This window comes from Myzus persicae, unplaced genomic scaffold (genome assembly GCF_001856785.1).
Source record: "Myzus persicae strain clone G006 unplaced genomic scaffold, MPER_G0061.0, whole genome shotgun sequence".
NCBI classification, from domain to species: Eukaryota; Metazoa; Arthropoda; class Insecta; order Hemiptera; family Aphididae; genus Myzus; species Myzus persicae.
In genome coordinates this window covers 430492-454517 of record NW_019100691.1, presented here as the reverse complement: position 1 = coordinate 454517, position 24026 = coordinate 430492, and the positions used below count along the sequence as shown (strand labels likewise).

The 24026-nt window shown below is 28.2% G+C and overlaps 1 protein-coding gene across 4 annotated transcripts; it reads left to right on the top strand.

Annotated features, from left to right (window-relative positions):
* The first annotated feature begins 690 nt into the window (after positions 1 to 690).
* On the top strand, positions 691 to 18520 carry LOC111041503 (protein 4.1 homolog). Of its 4 annotated transcripts, none has more exons than XM_022325788.1 (17): positions 691 to 929; positions 10839 to 10977; positions 11126 to 11273; positions 11351 to 11471; positions 11542 to 11721; positions 11787 to 12125; positions 12196 to 12368; positions 12443 to 12585; positions 12711 to 12809; positions 14718 to 14806; positions 14874 to 15072; positions 15874 to 16932; positions 17007 to 17120; positions 17226 to 17345; positions 17637 to 17753; positions 17842 to 18000; positions 18072 to 18520. In XM_022325788.1, exons 2-17 carry the CDS (start codon positions 10849 to 10851, stop codon positions 18249 to 18251), a joined length of 3369 nt encoding a protein of 1122 aa, XP_022181480.1. In that variant the 5' UTR covers positions 691 to 929; positions 10839 to 10848; the 3' UTR covers positions 18252 to 18520. The 4 variants fall into 4 exon arrangements, with proteins under 4 accessions (XP_022181480.1, XP_022181473.1, XP_022181485.1 ...); XM_022325781.1 differs by having other exon boundaries at positions 12437 to 12585; XM_022325793.1 differs by lacking the exon at positions 12711 to 12809 and having other exon boundaries at positions 12437 to 12585.
* Positions 18521 to 24026: the final 5506 nt, after the last annotated feature.

Sequence of the window (24026 nt, the reverse complement as noted above, 5' to 3'; positions counted from 1 at the left end):
GAACAATGAATGCACATATTATTTAAGGTAGTCATATCTAGTTATTAAAGAAGGCTGTATATTTTTTTTGTGAGCTTATTACTACCTCAAAGGTATATTTATATAGAAATTATCTTATAATTGTGAGAAAATAAATATAACTCGTGGGTACCTGGTGCAAGCCGACAATGTCGACAAGCATAATACTGAATCAATCTAATGTTCAATCGTCATTCGTCACAAGACCCAAACACACACAAGTAAGATAATGCAATACTATAATAGGTAATATACGATTTTACATCCATACCTATTCTATAATACAGATATCGGAGTATTGGAATCACTATATCATAGTTTATTAATCTGTTATATATATATGGTACACTATTATAGTCTATTATAGCTATTTGTTTTTCTCGGTTAGTTGTTTTGTTGGGGCTTCGTTGTTCGTATAATAAAAGAATAAATGTATGGAATATTACTATTCATTCTGTCATGGTAGCTGCCCCGAACCAGAATGCGACTATAGTGGGTAGTGACCAACCACCAACCACCGACCAGAGTCCAACAGTAACAACAGGTGAGGCGCGTGTGCCGTGTTGTTGTCGTCGCGTTGGCTTCACTGCACCAAAAAATTCCCACGGCCCACGGTGCCACGCCTGTGTACAGATACCATGTCACCCGTTTGTTTTCGAGAAACTGTTGTGGTTGTTCTCGCGTTGTTTACGTTTCAGTAGTTGTTATTACTTCAACTCGTCCGCTGTCGTGTAGCTTGCGTCGGCCCCGCGAATCATTTGTCTGCAGTCGGTGTCCGCCTTTTTCTTCCGATCGCCTGTCAACAACAAATAATAATAATATTATTGTTGATATTCCGCAACAGGTAAACCGTCGTCGTACACCAGCGGCAGTCGTTGATCGTCGTCGCTGAGGATTTTCGCTCAAAACTGGTGAGTGCTCAACCGAGAAGCCGGTCTTCCGGATGCTATATAAAACAAGGCATAGCTGCATAGACATAATATTTATGACGCCCGGCGAACGGGTGAACACGATGGTTATCTTACTCGTCGTCATCGTCCGCCCGCGCAAATTATTGGTTTCTCGCTCGCGCGCCGATGTGTCGTAAGTAGGCCATGGGATTTGGCGGGCTCTCGATTTGTCTCCAATCTGTATACAGATCTGTATAGATATTAACACGGTAAATGTCTATCATAATAGTCATCATATTATAGTATTTAAGTAGCCCATACACGATCAATAATATTGATATCATTAAAATATTAAAACGGTTTTGATATTATCAATATTATTGAAATGCTTTCAATAAAACCAATACATGGTCAATAATCGGTTGTTTTTAACGTTCCTTTTATTAAGAAATTCGTTTAATTCCTCATTCCTTTAGGGTATACAGAAATTTGTTCAGTTCCTCGTTCATTTAATATTAAAAGGAACTCGTTCAATTCCTTGTTCCTAAGAAAAAAGGACTCATTTTTTCCTCATTCCTCTAAAAAAGCATCTTCTCCTTAGTTTACATAAATATTAAATACTTTATACAATTATTTTATTAAACATCCTAAATATTTTAATATTAAGTACAACTAATGTGTACAAAATATTATTTTGTATATTTCTTGAATAGTAAATATACATTATATTATATTTTTACTTATCAGAACACCGTGGTATATGAATAAAAAATTGGTCTCGTCGATTAGATTAAAAACATGATAAGTAAACAAGATTTCTTTCCCCTAAATGTATTTTAAATCATTTCTGAGAAAAACAAAAGGAATATAATATTTACATTCCTATTCCTAAAAATAAAGAATTAATTTTTGTTCTTATTCCTTTAAAACTTAATGAAATTAATTCCTTCATTCATTTCTCTAAAAAGGAATCAATTCTAAGAAATGTTCCTTAACAACACTGTCGATTATAATGATCGTGTATAGGCCACTGAAATAATATATGATAACTATTATTATAGGTATCGCCTTAAATTGTCATCTCGTTATCCCATAGACCGTTTTGGTAGAAGAAAATTACATTATATTTGTGTGTTTTGGAAAGACCTACCTGCCTACCTTTTCCTTTTCATACTCAAAAAGTCTAAACCAGGGGCAGCAATTGACATTTTCTAAGGGCCACATCTAAATTTTGGGAAATTTTTGACAAAGGCCCATACAATATCAATTTAAATAATTTAACTAAAGATAGTTGTTGGGTATGTAAAATAGAAAAGTAAAACTAATGAAAACCTCATCTTATCTGCCATAAACAAAATAATGAAGCATTAGGCGTTGGAAACAAAAAAAAATTATTGAAAGTCTTTATGTGAGAAAAATGACAGGTCTTCCTCTCAACTAGCTTTTAAAATCTGGGGTGTGATTAGGTAGTGCTCGCTATTTTCAATACTATTTCAAGGTGTGCCTGGATTTTATTTTATTATTGATAAAATAATAGATTGATCTTGAACTTCAAGACATCTGCGTCTATAGATAAAAATCATCCTCATACCGTAATTTGGTGACCCTTGCTCGAAACTAGTATAACTTGAGAATGGCGTTGTTTATGGGTAAAGGGACATTTCGTCCCTATCAATTATTAAGATAGGACATTTGGCCACTGGGAGTTACAAGACTTTATTTAACCATAGGGCATACCTTACTTATCTTATTTAAAAATTTGACTGTTGAAAGTTATATTGTTTGCAATGAATTTAAATTTAATAACCATACTGACATTTTATGTTTTTAAAGGGTAATTTTTTTCTATTGATTTCCATTGAATAAATTTCATTGTATGCTCTGTTCACATTTTCAAAAACGTTTGTATCAGTTTTTTCATTTTTAAGATAAACATTCCAAACAGGAGTTTTATTTGAAATTGTGATTTGTGTTTTTCATGTGAACTAATTTTTCCAAAAGGTTATAAAAGTAAAACAATTAACTTTCTAGTCTCTCCAAACCAGAAACATTTAATATTAAGTACCTATTACTTACTGATATAAAAACATTTCTATTGTAAAGTTAGGTAGGTATTTACCATAGTCAAAGTTAAGGTTTTCTATAAGACAAACATATGTTAAAACAAAGTCAGATATTTGAATCATACAATTAAAATGTTAATAGGTGTATATAATTGTCTTCTGTTACAAACTATGTTGTACTCTATAGAAATAGTCTTTTTCTGAAAAGTGCTGCTAGAAAGTGCTTGTTAATATAAAATAGTGTTGAAAGAAAAATTGGTATATTAACTATTAGCTGGTATTTTTTGTTGAATACATTTTGTGTGTCTAAAACGTTCTAATAGTTTATGATGTATAATTTTTAAAAAAAGTGGTGTTCTACTAAACATAATAATTATGTTCCAATGTTAAGCTTCACACAATTTGTTTTTCTAAATTGAAATGAATAATGTATGTATAATATTATATCCGTTGATAAAAAACAATATATTGTTATTTTTGATAAATGGCATGATGTCGTCATATATACGGAAACTGCTCCTACCTTGTAATCTATAAGCAATAGAATTGTAGACCAATGTTAGAGTGTATTCTACTACTGTTATTAAACAAATAAAATAGAAAAAAATCGTACTAAGTTATGAGTTATGGATATTTATAGCTATGTTATATTTAATTTGTTTGTGAAACAGTTTGTATCTATGTAAGTCTAGTTTACATAATATTCACCATGAAACAGTATAAATTCCATCAAAATATTTCTATTAACAAGTATTTGATTTCACTTGAAGTTTAAATGTTCTGTAGCACTCAAAACGTACTAAAACGATTATAACTCAACCAATAAATATACTTGGAAGATCTTACTCTTAAAATGCGCCTACTTAAAAAACAATTTTATGTTTCAAAATATTTTGCTTCAAATTTTTGCGAATATTTCTGTGTAACTTATAAAATGTAATATATTGAAAGCTGTATATTGTACAGAAAGTGCAGAAATTTAAAAAATTGAACTCAATAATTTCCTCCAAAAAGAGATACTTAGATAAACTTTTTTTAAAACCACTCCTTTAATATGCAAATAAGTATACTATTTTTTTGCTCATTGTCTAACTTAATTTTTTATGAAAATACGTTTTTGTCTGTGATAGTAAAAAAATTACCTCGATACAACCTTTTATCTTAATTTTTAAAATACTATTTACTTTTTATAATTTTACTTAATAATAAGTAATAATCAATATGATAATTTGGATCAGAATATTTCTATGAAAATGTCAACGTATGAATTATTAATATTAAAATATCAGTTTATTTACAATAGCATTTAATGTTTAAATTAAAGTTATGAAGCTCAAACGAATGGTCTTCGTAGTTTTGCTTGCATAACTCAGCTCATTGACTAATCAATGCTTATTTAAGAAATTTAAATTAATTTAGATATTTTATTTTCATTCGATTGTAATTTATTTTTCCAAATATGAACGATGTACCCATTAATTGTAATAATATGATAATTAATTGATTATATACAATTTTCTCATCGTTATTAATTTACGAATTTCCAGTTAAATTAAATATCTTTAAAAATACAAATCGGAAAAAAAATAGTTATTTATGTATAAGTTATTTGTTTCCTATTTTCTGTTTAAAATAAAATAATCATTGCTTTGTCATAAATTGAGTGTCCGAGTACATTTAGGACCGACCTACATATTTTGAGAACAGTTATCAAGAATTTACTCTAGAGCCTTGATTGTTTATTAAAAATTCTAGTTATAATAATAAGTAGATGCCTATTATTAATTACTTATGTCGAGTTCATGACATTTATTTATATTACAGGCGATTATTTGATTAATGGATACCCAATATCTAATAAAAATAAGCAAATTTAAAATTAGTCTATATAGAATTGGTTATAACTTATAAATAACAACAGATAATACTACATTACTACCGATCACTATACCTAATATGACGAATTTTTATAAAATAGATTTTAGAAACCTTATTTAACATCATTTAAATATACCCTTGAAAGTACAATGAAATCCATTTACATAGTCACAGTAAAAATAAAATATGTCCACTGTGCTTTTTTACTAATACTTAGATTTACCGCTTTTATGTAATAATTTAATAGATTTTGTATAAAAGTTATTGAACCATTTAACATGTAAGTATATTAATGGTGATGGTTATAAGTTATAATATAAATATTATAATACTCTCGGTGTCTATAACTTATCGTAAAAAGTCGTGATTTAATGATATTATTTTGTGGTTTACTGAGTGAGTAAAATTATTGTTAATAATTCTTATATCGTTAACTAAACCACTAAATAGGTAATTAGATTATCATCAAATTTTATCATGATATTAAAAACACGTTGAATATATACATAATTAGATTTCATAGAACGCGTTATAATCTTCCAAGATAATCAATTGTTTTGTCACTTTTCATAACTTAAACCAAAGGAAACGTTTATGTTATGCGATTGATTGTCGTTCGCACATACTTCCTATATGTCTTCTGCCATCTCCCGAAAACCGTACAGTCTGTCTGTACAAGAAGTATGACATCATGCATCTCTGGAACTCTGTTGACCTCGCTGATCCCGAGTAACACAGACCAGCTACAAATTAGTAGTCCGTTTTAGCACGCGTTTAAAACGAGTTTTCAGTTTTTTTCTTCATCTTTTCATACTGTAGCTGCTTTCATGCTATAAAATGTCTCGACACCTAGATCACTGATTTCACTTGCCTTTCCATTTAATATATATCCACAGGTTAAATACAAACAGTATGCTGGTTTAATACATATATCCATCCGATAACTGCTTAAAACGCCCATTTAATTTGTGTTACTATTCATCTGTATATTAGGCTTATTGCTTCTCCATTTTAATTAAAATAACAAGTTTTACTATACCTCAGCTCGTTCTAAGTAATTATATATCAACTACTCAATATTTTAAATTTTAGCTAATCATGTTATACTTTTTATGAAATATGTTGACCAATGGGGAATATTCTAGTGAGTCTCAATTAAATCTAAGTTGTTTTTTTTTATCACTTATCATGGGTACATTTTTTGGTGCGATCATGACCTAAAATTTGTCACCAATTTGCCACACCCCTCAGATAGTACTATAATAGCTGCGAATTGTCACGCACTATTTAAAGGAATGAATAATGATGCTGTTGAAGTTTTACTGAATCGTCGTAGTCCTTTTAGATGTCTAAAACCACATTTATTAGTGTCATCACATTTAAAAACAAATCTTTCAGAGCGAAACAGAATTCTTATATTATTTTGAATACCTAATATCTTAATCGATTCCCATTTGTGAAGTACAGTTTATTTTTTTGTTAATGTGTTTTAAATTGTTGCATATAGTTTGCAAGTTCATTTGTATTCAACAAATAGGTACAATTTTAATTATATGTACCTTTTGATTTTTAACTATTGTATTATCTTATATAATGTGTAATTTATATGAATAATTAATTTAAAACTTCCGTTAGTAGATACTGTCTTATCAGTAATTTATTATGTTATTAAAATGTATTGTAATACTCACGGATATTACAGACAGTTTGTAACAATAACTACAGAAGTTTAAATATAATAACACTATCGATCATATGGAATAATATTCAAAGGGTTAAAAATCACCCTATGAAAATTATTTAGTTTCGTGTCAACTTAGCAGTGTGCACAAAGAATACATGAAATATTGAAGCGGTTATTGACTTTAAACACGTGCGTGAATGCCACTCCTTTCCTTTATGATAGTTCTCTTTCATTTGTCCTCTTGTGTATATCGAACAAACTACTAGTAAAAGGTAAAAACTAAAAACACAATAGGAAGCGAAATCGTATGACTATGTAGGCATAATTCGGAGCTGAGAGCATACCTATAAAATCCAGGGTTTATAACATACGTGCATTTTGTGTTTATTAGTGATTTAGTTGTAATAGTAATCATTTCTTAAAAAATATGAACAACTCAATTTTTTAAATTAAAATATTATAATTTTAAATTCAACTACGAAATAAATGTATTTGTTGATTTTCATATTATAGTTGTTTAATTGCCGAAACTAATTAACTCTGGTCTCCAATTTTTGCCACAAGCTTAAACATAAATCGATAATAAAATACAGCTGTAGGATTATAATAGTTTCAAATTGTAGTAACTCCGCAATTGTATGGCGTTTATTCACGACAATACATTCAATTTAATTGTACCTACTCATATAGTTATATATATGTGCTATGTACAATAATACTATGTTATTGTATTTGCTTGGCTTTTATTAATGTTAAACATGCATCTCCTCATATAAAATTTGTATGTAGTTAACTGGTCATTCTGTAATTTATTATTAGGTCCATGTTAGTTTAATAGTGACAGTTTAATATTACGGTTCTTAACCTATAATAACTTATTTTTCGAAATTGAAGTGACATTCGTATGTTAACCGTGACTTCAAATGTTATTGGCGGCTTGTACACATTTTAATTTTAAGCTTACGATCATCAACTTTTAAAGTGTCATACCAGTCGACTTTAAATTATAATATATTTTATTTTGAAGCGAAGTGCTCATGATGATGGAATTAAGGATTTAAATATTAAAATTGTAAATATTATTTTAAAAGACTGCTGAATATATTAAACCTAATACTCCTCTGCAGTCTTATTCTCTTATTCATGGAAATTAAATAATATTATAATTTATTAGTTTATCATTGACATGCTTTATTCTATATTTAAAAGGATGTCATACAACCAACGTATTTATAGGGTGGCGGGGAGTTCTCAGTGAGCTGCTGAATATCTTATAGGGAAATTGAAGTTAAACAATTAAATTATTATTTACATATTTTACAGGCAGTAGGTTCTTCTATGGGTAACGTAATGACAGCATTATAGTATTATGTTATATTATTAAAACGGTTTTGTGCGAACCAACACCACATAAAATACTTAAAATAGAATGGGTAATCAAATTGTTTCTATAAATATGCATATTTCTTATTTATCTGTTATGTAGTCTTACATTTTTTCCACTGAACACCTGAACTCAATAATTGTATTTAATTAAACTATCAATTTAACAAATATTTACAAATATCATATATCATATTGTTATTGAAAAAATAAGTATAAATGCCTTGTTTATCATGATAATTTGGACCATCTTTTATAATATATACCATGACTGATATATATACCATTATATTGATTCGCAAATTTTAGTTTTTTCACCCGCTTACAACAAACCTCCATACACTGGGTTATTTGTATTTATTATTATAAAAAAAAAAAAATATTTGTAGGTATATTAAACGGCATTTTTATTAAATCATCAACTAAATAAAAACCGTATACGGTTAATGGTACAGCGGACAGTGGTATTATTTTGAATAATATTTGAATTTTATTTTATAGCATTAGTTTTCTAATTTATATATTATATAAATATGTCTAAGTTATAAAATTGTTTTTACTTTCTGACTTCAGTTATAAACGCTAGATGTCAATAAGAGCTACAGTATGCCTTTCCCGAAACTCCTATTTTTTAATTTCAGGGAATAATATATTTGTTTATTTGTTAAATTACCTTACATTTTCCTATATTGTATGTTGAAAAGCATTATTAAATCTATTGTATTATTATAATAATTATTGTTCTACCTTTACCCATGTTTGATAATCAAAAGTGTTATTATGAAACTGGTGTGCGTGCATACAAACACTTTATGAATGACTGGTATATTTTTGTAGGTTGAACATTTTAATATACTTACCTCATAATACATTTTCATTAATTTTCATTTTTTCCTGAGTCCTATATAGCCTTCATTTTATGTTAATATTACGTAAAAATATTCATGTTTCATACAAAATTAACTGAAACATAACATGCTAGGGAACAATTTATGAAATGAGGGTGGTTAGTGGTTACATTCGGTTATATGAGTATTTCGAAGCTTCGTGACTTGTTTGATTTTTGTATATTTTTATGATTAATACTAAAAATTAAATTTCAAGATTTATTAAGATTTGAATTTATCTTCTGATGGAAATAGAAAGCAATTACTTTTTTCTGAAGGTAGGCGACTCCCGTGATAGGCCAAGTAGTCTCCAGTCTCCATTACAAAGAGCATGTATGACAGGATTATGACAGCTATCTGAGGTATGAAAATTTTCATAGGGTACACAATTTTTTTGAGGACGACGGCATTAAAATTTTGTTTGGTCCGAAACCGTAGAAACGGAAACATGAATTGGTTGGTCAGTTGTTCGGAGCTCATAATTTTTTTTTTCTGGTTAAAGGTGGCGACTGTTTACCATGAAACTTCATGTGCGCTATTCAATTGTTCCGTATTTTTCAAATTATTATTGAAGTAAAAACTAATTTTATTGATTTTTAATTGTATATATAGTATGTTTACATTTTAAAATTATATATGATTAAATGCAGTGGCGTGGCGAAGTGAAATATTTTATCGGTCAATTCATTTTTTGATTGACCTATCACCCACCCAGTGGGAGCCACAGGGACCATGCCCCAACTCCCCCCTCATTGGTCGTATTTGCTATTTTTTGAAGTATTTTATAATTTTTTTTTCTTGTAGTATGTAGTGACCACGTAAATATCAACTAAATGATAATGCTTTGAATAGCCATGTTTTGTGTTTTTATTCACAATATTGCGGTACTATAATACTACTGAGTATCTATTAATATAGTTATTAATGATGTTATTAATTCTTATTCTTATTCTTATATCATATTAAAATGTAGTTAGTTTTGTACAACAATATTTCTCACTAAATCCAGTACTCACCACCCACCCACCCACACACCCAACATTATCGGGCACCTGCCCTTCAAAATCACCGTCAACACGCCACTGATTAAATGTATAATCAAATCATAATAGTATTTTCGTTTTCGTTCTCATTTTGATATTATTTTTTGTTTTTTAAACTGTCGTGTAAAACAATTTAAATATAAATTCAATAATAAAACAATTTTTTTTTAAATATATATTCTAAATTGTTATGTATAAAATAAAAAAGTATGAGCATTTATTACAAAAAAGATCAAATTTATTTATTGCTTTGCAGAATTTGAAAGTTTGGGCCATTGGATACGGTTTTACTTTTTTGATTCAACTTAATATTAATTCCATTGTGTGTTTGAAAGCCATTATAAATCATCGCATCTCGAAAACAACTATGACTAAGGCTTGGCATACGAAAGTCCTATCGCTAATATAAAATTTTATGGTGCGTTCACAACTGCAGTCGTGCGTGTTTCAATACTCGGGTGTTAGACGTTGACAGCACATTACCTACAAATTGAATAACTACCGGATACTGGCAAGTTGTGAACAACACACCTTGAGTTATGATTTTCTTGGAATTTTAGAGCTATAGACAACACTATCACAGAATATAATAACACAAATAGATATTATAATTGGATATTACCTACAATAGTTATTACTTTATTAGAAAACATTATAAATATTTATTATTTAGCTCACTTGGAGTTATTTTAAAATTTTGTCTTTGTAATGACTAATGACTAATGAATATTGATTTATTTTAATTGATTAACTTGTTAATTAATTTTTAAAATTCTGTGTGGCATATACAGATTATAATGCGGGCTAGTCAAACGTTCATGGTCTACGGAATTTCATTAAATCATAATATAATAGTATGATAATATAATATTATGATTCCTCACCATTTTTGTAATACTTAATAGTTTCTAAATAGTAATATTTCTGTAGAAAATATTTTTCAAATATTTGAATTATTTTGAAATGTATAATTTTCTTTAATGTGTTATTAGATATAATACAATGACAGCTATGGAGAATGAATCATCCGATGGCAATGTTTCACCAAAGAAGAAATCAATTCGTAAAGGCAAGACTGCTCTAGCTCGTGTTCTTTTATTAGATGGATCATATTTAGATGTTCAAATTGATGTAAATATTTATAAAATTCATGAATTTACGATATATTTTAATTATAGTATATATTATTAACATATTTATGTATCTTCTTGCTCAAATATTTTAACTTTATTTTACCTACCTATATAATGTTTGTAATTATTTACCTGTATGTTTGTAGAGAAAAGCTAAAGGTCAGGAGTTATTAGATCAAGTATGTGATCAGTTAAATTTATTAGAACGGGATTATTTTGGTCTATCTTATGAAGATAGACGCGATCCTCATAATTGGCTTGAAATGGATAAACGTATTGGAAAGTTTTTAAAAAGTTAGCAACATTTTCAATTCCTATCTAGCTTAAACTATTATAAAGTTTGTATTTTAATTCTTATTGTTTGATTTTAGGTGAACCATGGCTGTTTAATTTTGAAATGAAGTTTTATCCTCCTGATCCCAATCAACTTCAAGAAGACATCACCCGTTATCAACTATGTTTACAAATTAGAAACGATATCCTCAATGGAAAGTATGTATATTTGTTATTTATAATATTATCTGCAGTTGTTATAAATATTTAAAAATGAATTTTTTACAAGGTTGCCTTGTTCTTTTGTCACCCATGCGCTGTTGGGTTCATATTTGGTTCAGTCTGAATTGGGAGATTACGACATTGATGAACACAAAAATAACACAAATTATTTGAAAGAGTTTAAGTTTGCTCCAAATCAATCGCAAGAACTTGAAGAAAAGGTTATGGAACTTCATAGAACACATAAGTAAGATTATCTCAAGTTAATTAATTTAAAAACAAATTATATTATTATTGAATTTTATAAATTAGGGGTCAAACACCAGCAGAAGCAGAGTTAAATTATTTGAACAATGCTAAAAAATTGGCCATGTATGGTGTGGACTTGCACCCAGCTAAAGATTCTGAAGGAGTAGATATAATGTTGGGTGTATGTTCCTCTGGGTTGCTCGTTCATAGAGATCGTTTACGCATTAATCGTTTTGCTTGGCCTAAAATATTGAAAATTTCTTACAAGCGAAATCATTACTACATTAAAATTCGTCCAGGTGAATTTGAACAGCAAGAGGCTACAGTTGGTTTTAAATTGCCAAACCATAGACTTGCTAAAAAACTATGGAAAACTTGTGTTGAACATCATACATTCTTTAGGTCTGTATTTTTATAAATTAAATTTATAAAAATATCAAAAATTATTTTGTTTATATTAAATATGTATTAGATTGATGACCCCTGAACCAACACAAAAACTTGGGTTGTTTCCTCGTTTGGGTTCAAGATTCCGTTATTCTGGCCGTACTCATTATGAATCTAAAAAAACACCAATTGAGAGACCTGCACCAAAATTCCAAAGAAGCTTAAGTGGAAGAACATTAACTTCTAGAAGCATGGATAGTAAGGAATTGTGTTTATGTTGTCGCCTGTAAAGTATATTTTAATGAATTAAATGTTCTAACTTAAAGCTTTAGGAGGAACGAGACATTTGGGAGAAGATTTTGGAATGGAACCTGAGTCTAAAAGACACACAATGTCTCATCCTCCTGAACGAGTTTCTGACGTAGAAAATAACATTGGAAAAGGTGGAAAGTCTAACAAAAATGACAAACGAAAGGTATAAGTTAATTTTAAAAATAAGATTCTAGATAAGTTTCAATAATTAATTACTTCATTTGGAAAATCATAAGTTCTTATCATATTATTTTCTAACTAATTTCTTTTATTGGACACTAATAATAGCTAAAAGAAAAAGTAAGCATAAGTTCTCACGACAGCTCTGTAACAGAGGAAGGCAATTACGACGCCGAACGAAGCAGCTCAGACAATCATAAGTCTAAGGTATATAGTTTGATGACTTCGGAAATATTTGCACTCATAATAATTATATTATTTAATGTATTGTTGACCTTGAGAATATTTATCATACCCTGGACCTTTTTCAATTTTGTTGATTAAAATGTATTTTATTTTTGATAGAATTTGTTTATCCCAAGGTCAACTTTACAATAATTTCGCACACATTAGAAAATTAAATAATTTTAAATTGTATGTTTACAACATTTTTTATCATTTTATGAACATGTCATTGAGTTGTATCATTCTTTGTCTATTATCAAAAATACAATGGCTTGCGTTATCTTCAAGTGTACATAAATAAACTGATTTTAGTATAGTTTAAACACATACTAAAATTTTTAACTACTAACTACTAACTAGTAATAAACTGTATATTTCTATATTTTTTTTTTACAAAATATTACCTATAATTAGGGTTTGGGACATCTTGCATTTTATTTGAGGTGGTTGTAGATTATTCTATGTTAGATACAAAATTTTCTTTGTAAAAATTAAAATTATATATTAAGTTTGACATTGGATATATTTGCATATTTCAGGAAAAGTGCATATTGTGAAATTTGTAATCATATAGTAGTTTATTCACTCTAATAATAATAACAATAAAGTAAAAATGTAGAATTTGTCATATTATTTTTTAGTGTGATGGGGAGTACACAAGTGGGTATAACATCATAATAAGTTTCTTTATTGATAAATAATTGACATTGCTATCTAAATTTGTGCAGTTAGAAACTTAGTGATATCTATAGAACTATTCATTTTGAGAAGGAACCTCACCAACAGATTTGTGCAGGGGGGTGTGGGTTAACTATATGTCAGGTGCACAGATGGTTGACTCAGTAGGGGCGATAAATGTATGTTTCCTTCTTGAGGTTCTTTCTTAATGTGAATGAGTGAATGAGATTCTATATTGTACGAAGAACTAATAATCAATACCTGTTCTTGTAAAAACCTACCTATTTGCCTGCATATTAAATTTTTTTTAAACTTATTTTATTTAAAAATACCTAAAATATCAAATTATAATGTTATTAATCAATACATATTTCAATTAGGTTAGGTTAATCAATTCATAATTCATAAATTAGTTGATATAAGTTGATATTGTTGTAAACTTATATGTCTGTTTATTTCAATGAACAATGGGGACCAGAGGAGAAGTAATGTTAATGTGGTTCCTTCTCTGGCTTTCGATAACACACAAAAAAAGGGTGATTTATAATAAATGGTTTTACGCTATCTTAATAGGAAGCAGCTGGGTAACTTAATATATTCTCAACTAATTGTAAATTATTTATTGTTAAATGACTAAAATACAAATGTAAATTTAATGTATTATAAAGTAATAATAAATAATAAAAGTAAATATTAATTATTTTTCAATTACATTTCATTACTCATATATTTCAGGTTGATCCATCTTAAAATAAATGATAATATTTATGACATTGGTGCTATACTTTACACATGTGGTATTCATTGCTTTCAGAAATTACCAATATATTTTGAATAATACATAAATTGCTAAATACTGCATTTTATAAAAACTAAAAATATTATTTATACAATTGACTAAAATGTTTATAATAATAATCGTATATAGCTTTTGTTATATATACAACAACTTAATTGATTGTTGTATTTGAAAGAAATTAGTATTATTTTATAACTTAAATTTGAATAGAAAAATTATGACACCTACATTATAGTTAAACTGTACTTCATTTTAGTATAATTAGAGCTTATTTTTCATATTAAATACTAAATAATTAAATAGCAAACAATAGTGGAAATTATACAGATTAAATACTTGTATAGTTGTGTGTCTTATTCATTTTTTATATATTCTAAATAATAAGTTTAATATAATTAATAACCTATTTTCAGAAACCAATTGGAGGAATTGCTGTTTTACCAACAGGATCGTTTAATTTCATGAGGAGGAAAAAAGACAAAGATGTGTCTAAAGTTTCAAAGTATGCATGTTAATTCTTAATTTAATAATTAGTAAACTTAATATCAAATATACTATTTTGAATTAAGTGGTATTGGTGTTGAAGAAGATGATGAGAAAGAAAATCGTGAAACATCTCCATCTATAAAAACTACAAGTTTTATAACCAAGGAACGTGAAGCCTTGTCTGCAAATGATACTAACACGAGTGCTGATATTTCAGGCATCAACTCATTAGATATTTCAAAAGCAGATTCTACTAAAGAAAGTGAAAAGTCTAAAATTAAGGTGAGCATGGATTTTAACAGACATATATTAATTTTAATTTGGAACTTATAATTTTTAGTACTAGATTTGTGTAATGAAGGAACAGATTTTTATGTACAAAATACTTTTGTTAGAATATTAAAAGATATTTTAAATTTGATAAAAAATGTGTATAATTTAAACAATCTTTAGTACATAGTCCAATTTTTTTCTATACATTTTGTTTTATACTTAGTTATTACTTGGACTTATAATTTACTATTAAAAAACAAATCAGAATAAATTAACAAATGGAGACTTATTAGGAGATAATACACAATAAATTTAAAAAAAAACAAACATGGTTTTAATAATCAAAGACTTAAAATCATCAAACATCATACGTCAGATACAAATTATGCTTGTTCATGCCAAGTGGTTGATCCACTGTTATTAAAATAATCTTGAGTGGCTCAGTGGTGCATCAATTGTATATACTTGTTATTCATTTTTTACATATTATGTTGAGATTTGTTTTATATATTTTTGATTGATCACTTGACACATTTACAATTTTTGTTATTTTGTTATAAAAATCTGTTTCTGATTTATAACTTTATTTTATATATTCTTGTGTGATGGAAATTATTTTATTTTTAATGTTTCAATTTTAAACTATGCATTTTTGTTTTTCAATTTTAAGAAAAATAGTTAATTATTTAGTGAATATGGTATTTTAATATTTAGTATTTTAGTAACTTTATTTTATAAGTTATTCTTATTTGTAGTATACTTGTATGCATTTTCTTAGTTTCCATATTGTTTGGTTTGTTTTTATTGTAGAGTCCTGGAGGTATTTTTAGCAGTTTTAATTTAAAATCTAAAAAGTCTAAAGACAAATTGAAAGCTGATAGCAGCCTTGACACAAGCGCGGAACCTGAGTCCCCCAAAGGTCTAGACAAATTCAAATTAAAAACTAAAAAAGATCTAAAAAAACCAAAAAAAGAATCCAAAACAAGTCTCAAAACTATTGATAGCACCACTTCCAATTTATCGTCAAATGCTACATTCGCTGATCGTTCGATCGCTGAAACTACTGTGAATGTTTCTGCTATTTCCACATCACCTAGTTTCACTAAGACTTACAATTACACGGAAGATGAGCATAGTGCTACCAAAAAACGCAAGCCAGTCGGTGGATTTACCTATGAAAATAACATGGAAAAGTCTAAAGAAAATATTTCTGAAATCCCAACATCTCCTAGTAAAAGAGCACAAGGCCTAGCATTTAATTACGCACCCGGAGAGGCAAAGAAAGTTGCTGAAACGGCAGCTGAAAAAAGAAAAACATTCATGGAAAAAGTGGCCGCTGATGGTATTAAGACACCAGGCATTAATTATGTACAATCGGCAGTTCACAAAGAGGAATCGATTAAAAAAGAACCTAAAAGTAATTTTGAGACAAAAGTAGAACCTACTGGTGAAGTTGCTTTTACTAAGACCGTATTGGAAAAAAAAGTTGTATCAGCCAGTGCTGAAACTACTATAGAGACTGAAAAGAAAAAAATTGATTCAAAATCAGGGGCTTTGAATAAGAAATCAAAAGAACACGACAGTGGTAAAGGGGTATTAGAAAAAGCTATGGACAAATTGGGTTCCTTTGGTAGAGGATCTAAAGATAAAACTGAGGTAGACCCAAAAAAAGAATCATCAGACTTCATTGATAATGAAAAAAAAAATTACGAAGGCGATAAACCACTAAGTAGTACTGCTCCATTAATTGTAAAAACTACAACAAAACAGACAATGATCCAGGATAAGGAGGGCGTTACTCAAAATATTGAAGAAAAAGTTGAAGATTTAACATCTGGTGAAGTTACTGTATCAACACAGCACAATAAGGTAATAGTAGTTGAGTAAATTTGGCCTATATTTTTTTTTACTTTTGCATGGTTTTTTTTTTTGCTTATGCTTAGGCTGAAGGTTTGGACACAGCCACTGGTAGGCCTCCATATGTTAAGGCAACAGCAGTAACTACTCGTACAGCAACTACTCATCAGGATTTGGAAAAAAATTCTAAAACCAGTCAGGTATTGTGAAGTAGATTTAATTATTAGCACATGTTTATTTGTTATGTTGAGAAGATATTCAACTGTAGGTGTTATTATTATAATTAGTTTATTTATTGAGTTTAGGTTGAAGAAAAAACTGTAGCGCATACAACAACAACCAGTGGTACTCGTCAAGAACAACGAACTGTTACACAGGAAGTCATATCCACATCAACAATTCTTGCACCAGAATCAAAAGTTGAGGTAAAATTATACTCATTACTAGTTGTTTATAATATGTAAATATTATTTGCATCTCAATTTTTACTCTTATGCAATAGTCATTTTGTAATTATACTTCAGATTAAATATGTCGAGTATTATTTTATTTTTGTCAATTTTGAAATTTTTTTTATAATATGCAATTTAATATACTTTATAGCATAGTATTACTATTTTTTTAAGTTTTAAAATAAATCTCTTTTGTTTTTTGTGTATGAATTTTCCTAGCATGTTTTTAATTTTTATATTTGTTGTACGTTATTGCATGTTTAGCTAAGTAGAGCTTCAAGTAGTTCAAGCCTTAGCTCAAACGATTCAGGCACACCAATTGATGTTGAAGGCCCATTAGATGAGTCAAACGGGCTTGGATATTATAATAGCAATTTTCAGGTATTGAACTGTTTGCTTAAAATTAGCTGCTAAGAAAAATAAAATAAAAACAATTAAAGTACCTACCAATAATTAATTTTATTTTTAGAATGAGTTTAAGGCCGAACATGTGACGGCTGGTTCAAACTCTGCTGAAGAGAGACATAACATAAACATCACGGCTAATGACAAGTCTTACACGCTCACAGGAGAGATTGTCTCAACACAGGCCATCTCTAGCAAAACACGAACTGTTGAAACCGTAACCGTAAGTAAAACATAAATGAAACTTATTTTGTTATTTTTGAAAATTTTAAATTTTTTCTTATTATTATTAAGTATAAAACTGAAAAAGATGGTGTTGTCGAGACAAGAGTTGAACAAAAAATAACCATACAGAGCGATGGTGATCCAATTGATCATGATAAAGCATTGGCTGACGCCATACAAGAAGCTACAGAAATGAATCCCGACATGACTGTAGAAAAAATTGAAATTCAACAGCAACAACAAACATGATGAACAAAAAGTAGTAACAAACTCGTCTTTTTTTATTTTTTAGTCTAAATTCCTTCCATTATAGATATCCAAATTTCTTTTTGTGTATACCATTGAAACATTTGACATTCCATTTTTCATCTTTCTAATTGTTTAATTTAATATTTATTCATGCTTGTTATGTGGCCTATCATTATTTTTACTATTTTATTCTATAGCCTATTATGAATCAATTACGTGTTTTGTAATCGAACAACTATATTTAAATTTTGTATTATGATTTCTGAAGATTCCATCCATATTTTTAATGTGTTTACTGTGTATATTGTAATAATTAGTGATTGCGTTTCACAAACGTGCTGAAATATTGTAACATTCCAATAAGTATTTAAATGTTACATATTATTATAGTTTTTGTTACTCTAATATTATTATATTATATATCATATTATAAATTACAATTTATTTGTGCTTTAGCTTAAAAAAACATTGTCTAAGTCTTACAAGTGTTCATGTTGTATTTTAAAAAGGGTGGTTCAAATAAATGAACATGTGTAATCATTGTCTTTTAGCTAGGCTAAGGAAAATAATGTGAGCAAGCAGAAGAATGAGTAAAATTGTCTTTAGATTATTTTCCAACATATCAGTTCCTTTAATCGGAAATAATGTTTGTGTTCTAAAATTTGATTATAAGAATAATCATATATAGTTTATACCTATAAGTTATAATTTTTAAAGTATATTTATATTTTTTTACAACATAATATTCAATTAATTAATTAATTTTTATAATTTATAATAATTTTTGAAGTTAAAACAAATTTGTTGTATCAACAATTGTATTAACCAGTTTTTAACTATAATTTCTCACCTTTATAACTAAATAATCAATAAATCCTTAGTTTAGATTTGTTATACCACATTGTGAACCGTAAATTGTATTAAACATTAAATGTATTTTTTTTTTTTGAACCACCCTAAATAAATATATACAAATGTCAAATAATACTGAAAAGTGTAATTTAATATAAATGTTGTGGCCTTTTAAATTGTTAGTGTAACTAGAAAAAAGAATGTAATGTATTTGGTTCCAATATTCTGACAATCTTTTATCATTATTTATCGATCGTCAAACATACATAATTGTATAGTTGTTCTTGTCTTATAAATTTAGTTTTGAAAGACTATTGTGAATTGGATAGGCGTTTTTGCATTGTAATATAACTTATTATAGTTTAGTCAATTTAAGCGTCAATTCAATTATGATATATTGATATCCAATTGCATTCATAAGTGTTGTGTTGTTATTGAAACGTTGGCATTTTATGAATTTTAATTAATTTAAAAGAACTCACATTTCTTAATTTATTTTTACAATTATTTATTTTTATTATTATTTATGAGTTTTGAACCAATTGTTTATTATATTCATTATATATATTATATAAATAAAATAACATTCGTTTTTACTTTAATCCTTAACTGATTGTATGAAATTATTATTTTTATTATTAAATATTATGTGATATTGTTTTGCTATTGAAAATGTTTATCATCGACCAAAATTATAGTATTTTATATTCATTATGAAACTACATAATAATATTATTAGTAAATAGAAACAAAATATACACTTTTATAATGACAATTGAGTATAATATATATATATATACATATTATACAAAACACCATTATTGTGTATTGTTTTTTTTTTTTACATTTGATTATCTACTTTTTACTGTCCACTTGATGGGAAATGGTCATTTCCCAACAATTCAATTTGTATCAATAATTAAACATTTGGCGTAGGCATGACAAAAATTAATTTTTTTCTATATGATTATTAAATATGAAGTTGAGTATTAAGTATTCTATGATACGGTTGCTTAATTTAAAAAAAATTTAAGGTATCTTATTGTATATATGTGCGTGTGTATTCGTACTATTTTTACAGGGTATACATAAATTCACCAAATAGTGAATGGGTATGCGCTGTATACCCTCCAAGACACTCTGCTGTTAGGGACACTCTGTAATACTTTAAACAATTATATTATAATTTGAATTAGAATAAATCATGAGTTACACATTCACAACATTTATTAGTCCTAACTCCTAGAGTATAAGACTTACGTGTACCTAATTACATATATATTGCGATTTGTATAAATTGATTATAGGTTTGTTACCGTTTTGCTGTTTTATTCAAATTGGATATAATGATAGGTATTAGCCATTGGCTTTAATTCTTATTCTATAATAAATGGTTATTACCTGGGTATTATTACTATATAATTCAAGTCAATATTATTTTAAATTATAGGATTTTCACTCTTAGTGGAAACGTGGAAAACCTGGAATAGTCAGGGCTATCAGGGAATTGAGAATGTTCTATAATAAACTTGGATATTTTATTGCAAGTTGGGGTTTTTTCATAGAATTAAAATAAAAGATATCATAACTTAAAGTAAATTTAAATTCTTAGGTTAAGGAAATAAGTCTTATAATTATATGATAATTAAAAATGTATTTTTAAAATTAATGAATGCAATTGATTATTAACTGTTATTTTTTCAGTATCTATTGATTATTATTTATTCTATTACTTACCTATATTATAATTTTATTTTAAAAAGTAATTTGAAGTTGTAATTTAATAATCAAAAATTGTTTTATGACTGAAATTAAAATATATATTAACCTATTTGCAAATTGTATCTAGTCGAAGTAATGTATACAGTAATTATTTATTTTTACTAGTACCAGATAAACATGGGATTAGGATGTTGTGAAATTAAGAACTCAGGATTAATACTATCTAATTTTCATTTGTTCCTCCAAAATTGATGATTATTTATGCAACATTTTGAGTAAGGAAAATTTTGTTTTTCTATCCGAAAAACCCTCAAAGTCAGCGAATTTTTAAGTACAAAAAGAATGGCAACATAAAAAATTATTAAGAATTAAGACAGCTAAATAAAGTTTTATTATATGTGAAGACACATCTACGGATTATACAGGGCTATCGATATTTTGAATATTTAAAAATAATAATTTCGGCTTACCCAAAAAACATAAATAATATAATATCAATATATTATATCATCTGCAGTGACTAAATTAGTCTTCATTGTTTAAATATAAATAACTATCACTGTGCAGAAAAATAAATAATCTAGCAACACCCTTTAAATATTTATAACATGTTTTTATAATTGTATCTGTAATTTTAATAATTAACTAGATAACTACTTTCCATTCATATTGTGTCATATTATTATAAGTACAACACTATCAGTATAACAATATAACTATATAAGTGTATAACAGTACTATTATAATAATGCTATATGGAAACCTCAATCAACAGAATTCGTATAGGACATACATCGATAACCCACCAGTATCTGATGAAGAAGGAAGACCCACCCCTATGTGCCAGCTGCGGTACTCCTTTATCAATCAAACACAATATCATAACTGAATGCCTTTCATATGAAACGGATAGACGAGAAGCATTTCAAACATTCTGTCAGAAGCCCTCCACCCAGACAACATAAGACACGTGATAACCTTTATTACTAAGTCCAACCTTATCAATAGTATTTAATATGTAACTTATATAACATGCAAATAATTCAAATATAAAAAAAAAAAAAAAAATTCTATATAAGATACAAGCGATTTGGGTTCTACACACGAATGCCCCTAAATTGCCTACACAATGCGCCGTCCAAAATGTTGTGTTTCGTAAAAAGTTTTTTCACCTGTAGTTCCATTCCAGTAGATAAATTAACCAAAAATCAATTTGAACCAATGTAATTAATTGCATTTTGTATTGCGAGTGTCGTGTAATAATCATCGTACAATGTCTCACACTATCGGAATAGGCAATTGTGTTTAGTATACTCATAAGTATTACAATGTTTGCATTAATTGTCTTAACGTCCCACTCGAGATTCAGCCTCCGTAACAGCTGCTTAAGAGTGTAAATTAAATACGAAATACAACACACATCACACTATTCAGTTTACTCTGGGCATATTAGGCCTAGGAATAGACTTTTAAAGTCTGTGCACTCAAAGCCTTGAGGACTCAATTCACTGCATTCCGAACATATTTAGTAACGATTGACGAAGTTCCAATGGGAAATACATTTACTGTACTGTTCATAAAGCAATGTCCGTGCTGTACTGTACATAGCAACTGAGCAGTTTAGACGAGGAAACTGGACCAGTTTTATCGTCAAATTCACGTGCAAGTCAAAATGACAAGGCGGCAAACCAAAAAAAAGGGCCTGAGTAAAAAATGATATTTTAAACTATTCAAAATGTCATGCATCAACTGTAAATAAGCTGCAATAAATAAATAAACAAGTAATGAAACTAAACAATATACTTATTCACAAATAATCAACATGTTTTGATTAAACACTGATTCAAAACTTTCATACGTTGCAGAACAGAAAATAAATCCTATGAATCGCATAGAATGCCTAGACCTAATTAAAAATAACATTACTATTTTATGCGTTGCAGTACAAATGGTTCTATAAAACGCCTAGGATTTCTATAGAGAACATTTTACCGATAACATATTATATCGATACTCAGATCTTATACATAAGCTACAGCCGTTAAAGAAACACGCGCGCGCGCGCGCGCACACACACACACACACACACACACACACACACACACACACACACACACACACACATACATACAGGCGCACACAAATGGCTGTCTACAAAGTTTGAAAACTTGCTATGTATAAATACCGCGTAGGTATACTAAATAATAGTGTACGAGACATTAGCAAACTTTCTCAGCACATAATGAAAGAAGTTCAAACCCTGCAGTCGAGTGCCATCGACGTTGAGTACTTTTGGCTGAATTGTTTTATTATATGATAACAGTCTCGGTCGTCGCTGCAAATATTCAAGTATACACGCGTATACCGGGTGATCACATCTGGTACCGCGAGACACACATTGTCACACATTGTTTTAAAAAATATATAAATGTCTTAGCGATATATTTTAATTTATTCTTTAATACCTAGTATTTAAAAGTCATTACAAAACAAAATTATTGAAAAAAAATGATATTTTTCGTTACTTTTAAGCGTTATCATTTTATTTTAATTTTTTAAATGTACCACATACATACCTACGTTTCTAATTTCAAGCTCAAAGATTTTGGGGATATTTTGGATTTCACGAATTTTAAACGAGTATTTAATTAGTTAGGTTTTGTTCAAAGTATATTTAAAGTTTTTATGAGTGGAAAAGTGAATGATGTATTGGTGTGGATCAACATTTTACGCGGTAAACTTATTGTTGCCCTGTAGCACTCCATTACCTCCTCTGCTCACGAAAACTTTAAACACGCCTTAAATTAACTAATTAAATAATTGTTTGAAATTCGATTTCCATAGTTACATTAAAAAAACTCCTAAAAATTAAAAATATTCTTCTTATATATGAATATAAAATAAGGAATGTATCCACTCAATTTGTTATTCGACATATTAAAAAGTTAAAAGTTTTCAAAATAATGAGTCATGGTTACTATTACGTTAAAAGAATCACCCTGTGTATAATACACACATATATATATATTATTATAAAGACGTATCGGAAATCGTATATAATTTATATATTATATCAAAATTACAGAACTCGGCAGGCGCGTATCGATAATATTTATTTTGCTTCTTAGGTTGACGATATTAACGAAGCTTGAACTAGATCGTTTATTACTACTAAAAGAGTATGACGTCGATATGCGCCCA

Coding starts and splice junctions, on each gene's coding strand:
- LOC111041503 (XM_022325781.1), top strand. CDS start 10,849: ATGACAGCTATGGAGAATGAATCATCCGATGGCAATGTTTCACCAAAG. Junction 10,978..11,125: donor ATTTAGATGTTCAAATTGAT/GTAAATATTTAT, acceptor GTATGTTTGTAG/AGAAAAGCTAAAGGTCAGGA. Junction 11,274..11,350: donor TATTGGAAAGTTTTTAAAAA/GTTAGCAACATT, acceptor GTTTGATTTTAG/GTGAACCATGGCTGTTTAAT.